The 3,725-nt window shown below is 42.8% G+C and overlaps 1 protein-coding gene across 3 annotated transcripts in view; it reads right to left on the bottom strand.

The window, feature by feature from the left end:
• Window positions 1-3,725, bottom strand: part of tmem178bb (transmembrane protein 178Bb) — a 73,639-nt gene that overhangs the window by 2,066 nt on the left and 67,848 nt on the right. For all 3 annotated transcript variants that reach the window (XM_013910849.1, XM_005733200.2, XM_013910850.1), the window contains exon 4: window positions 21-158. In XM_013910849.1, the coding sequence (XP_013766303.1) occupies window positions 21-158 (138 nt within the window). The remainder of the gene's footprint in view (window positions 1-20; window positions 159-3,725) is intronic.

Raw genomic sequence — 3,725 nt, 5'->3', positions numbered from 1 at the left:
TGTGTGTGTGTGAGACTCACCTCCCATTAGGAAGAGGAGGCCGGCCACATATTGCATGAGGCCTCGGTCCCAGCAGCAGCCCAGCAAACCAATGACCCAGCCGAACAGGATGATGGCCACAGCCATGCCCATGAAACCAGCTGTCATTCGCCGCAAGTCTGAGGAAAGACATCAAGTGAGAAATTGAGTGTTAAGGTCATCATCAGAATAAATGCTGCAGCTTATTTATTCTGTTTGAGTGACGAGAAATCAGAATATATTAGTCATGACAGAAACAACACGTGAATAGTTCATGACCTTGTTTTATTGTTGTTGCAAATAAACACTTTGTTTTTTTAAAGTATTATTTTAAATAGACATGCGCTTCGTTTAACCTACACACTAGCAACATCTTCAGGAAAAGTTAGAAAAGAGGCAACAAAATACTGTGAAGATTATTGAAACGTGTCAGTAACATGTCAAAGACCACACCCTGCATATATTCCAAAAGCAGGATCTGTTGTAAAGAGTGAAATCCAGGACGTTCTGGACCTGAGAGGAAAGCTACACGTGTTCAGGATGTTATCACCAGAGAATCTGCCTCGGGCACAGCAACGTCAGCTGTACAGCCGAGGGGCTCGACTCAGGATGTTTTCATCAGGAGGTAAAGGGCTTGCACTGCTTCCTTTATCCAGCTCAAAGTTACTCGCCAAGTGACGAGGACCCACGTGGTCACACGGCGACTGGGGTGGGCGGACGGGGTGGAGCCAAACAGATATATCACTCTTAAAAGCATGGAGAGAAGCTCTGCTGCAAATGACCAGCTACAAACCAAAGCAGAGAGACAGGATGACACAGAGTACCCTCTGGAGGTAGCAACAGGGCAACCTGATCTGGAACTAGATTCAATTCTATTCTATTCTATTTCTACAGCGCCAAATCACAACAACAGTCGCCTCAATGTGCTTTATACTGTAAGGTCGACCCTACAATAATACAGAGAAAAACCCAACAATCATATCACCCCTATGAGCAGCACTTTGGCGACAGCGGGAAGGAAAAACTCCCTTTTAACAGGAAGAAACCTCCGGCAGAACCAGGCTCAGGGAGGGGCGGGGCCATCTGCTGTGATTGGTTGGGGTGAGAGAAGGAGGACAGGATAAAGACATGCTGTGGAAGAGAGACAGAGGTTAATAACAGGTATGTAATTAAGATAACTGAGGCCGCAGAACAAAACAAGGACTATCAGCTGCAGCTGAAGATGGAGGAGTAACAGCATCCTCTCATCCAGCATTTCTAAGCTCGTTTGCCAGCTTCAATGGGTAGCAAAACCTGTGTCCCATGACCAGGGTGATGAGGCCTGCACATCAGTGTCAACTACGATCAAGGATAAAGGGAGTAAAATGAGCATCTTTGCTAAATGAATTCATATTTTAAATTACTGATGGTTGAAAGCAGAGAAAGAAACCTGCTGGAAAAAAGGGACATGATCCAGTTTGGTGCCTGGATGTCATTTCTCTCTTCTGCCAAGCAGGACGGCATGTTTGTCTTCCAATGTACAACACGAGTCTGTGTGTGAAAGGCCATGAAACTAAGCGAGGCCAAATGCAGCAGATTGCACAGAGGCGCTGACAGACAATGGCTGCGCAGCATTATTACGGCAGAACTGTCTTATTGGCTGCTGTGTGTCCCTTTGATAGGCCACACTTCTGGCACTGCTGATAAAACCAGACTTGTCTGACTCAGCAGTTTTTGACACAAGATTTTCTTAATCTTTTCAGGTCCATTGCCAAGTTGCTAAGTGAGCGACTCTTCAGACTGGAGCCAGAAAGCCATTTGAATGAGTCAAAGGCAGGAGAGGAAGTGAGGGGGAGGCAGAGAGCACTTAAAGGTAGAGCTCAAAGACAGTTTGATAGTAAAGCTCTAGATGTTGAGCGTGGAAGACAGCGTGACTCATTTGGAAGTCGCGTGTGGTCATCAGAGCTTGTTTAAGAAGTTAACATACACACAGATTCCTAATTTTAGTAGATTAAGTCATCCTGTTACACATGAAAACTAAAACAAAGACCTCAGTTCACTGTAATGGTGCATTGAGCAAAACTAAAGATATTATTTACAGCTTCAAACCATTTAGAAATTCTGCTTATGAAAAGGTGGCACTGAATACTCTGGTGCTTGGGTGAAGATCACAGCAATCAGGCTTAATCGCCTGGTGTACATCGCTACACACCAGAGGTGCTAATGATGAGTCTTTCTTTTTGAATGGACCTTTGTCAAAGTGATGGTTGACCATGTCTAAGAAGTCCAGCTGGACACAGAAGGCAATAAAAATGCTGGTTGTCTGGACATGATATGGACACCAAAGCAAAGTGCTTCAACATGCAGCTTCTGTGTGGGCTGAACTGTTAGGTCAGTTTCATGCCTGGAAAATAAAACACAAGTTGAACACAGGCGTGTGTTTCTATGCCCTTTAAAACACATTTGAACGTTTCACTGGCAGCCAAGTGTGAGAGTGTTTTCATATCCAGTGCTTCTGTCACTCTGTGAACGTGGTAAAAAATGGATGCGTTTTTAATGCACTTTACATGATCCTGTTTCTGGGAACAACCGAAATATTGATTTGTTAATGAAATTAGCGCTCTACCTAGACAGAGTGGAGTTTTTAAAGATTCAACTCTGTATTCATAACGTGTCACTCAAGAGTTCGACAACATTTGGTCATGTTAAGGTTTATAGAGATGCATAAGGCCATAACAGAAGGCTCTGGGTGAGGTGTTGTAGGCACCTCGCCATCCACACTGAACCTGCTGTATCTCTTTCACTACTTGCATCCACGACACATCAACAGTTTCACATCAACAGTTGATGTGAAAGATGACGGTTTCATGTGTCTGAGCGAACACACAAACTCCCTGAGCGGACCCTTGGACCACTGTGAGCAACAGCAGACGTGTGCACTGTGGTCACGCCAGCATCCAATCCATGCAAGTTACATGTTTATTAAAATGATCAGATTACAGCATTTATGTTAGACTACTTTTAATTAACTGCTTCAGCCCACTTACAGTGAGAATGTAAAAAAATCTTGTTCATGACCTGCAGCATGTTAACACTGTTGGAAGGAAAAATAACTTTGACAACAATTTTGAAAACACAACTTTCTTTTTTTTTATAAAAATAAAAATATAAAAATAAAGCTCTGACTGTATGATGAGTCTGTGGTCTGGGAGAGAGTCTGTAACTCTGTCTGCAAATACAGTAAATAATGACCAATGCTGGGCAATTAATTATATAGTTACTTCTTCAAAAAAGTAACTGAGTTTTGCAAACAAAGTTTTTTGCAGCTGTTTACCTAAAAATGCAGCCAAGACATTTTTTAAGAAACATTTCAAACTATTTACAGAACAATCAGCTGTTCTGCATCAAATCTGATGCCACACAAATTATTTGTGTCACAAAAAATAATTTGTGTCCACTATGAGATGAAGGAGAACATCAGCCTGATACCTGCAGGCCTGACAACAGCAGATGTGTCACAGCTGTAACACCTGTAACACTCAGCAGGCGCCTCATTGTTCTGACACACAACAACACTACTGACTACACTACACACTAACTACACACTAACTACACACTAACTACACACTAACTACACACTAACTACACACTAACTACACACTAACTGCACACTGACTACACACTAACTACACACTGACTGCACACTAACTACACACTAACTACACACT

This window comes from Pundamilia nyererei, unplaced genomic scaffold, assembly GCF_000239375.1.
Source record: "Pundamilia nyererei isolate P.nyererei 1_Seehausen unplaced genomic scaffold, PunNye1.0 scaffold00050, whole genome shotgun sequence".
Classification (NCBI taxonomy): domain Eukaryota; kingdom Metazoa; phylum Chordata; class Actinopteri; order Cichliformes; family Cichlidae; genus Pundamilia; species Pundamilia nyererei.
The sequence above is the reverse complement of the archived record's forward strand: the minus strand, read 5'-3'. Positions and strand labels throughout refer to the sequence as shown.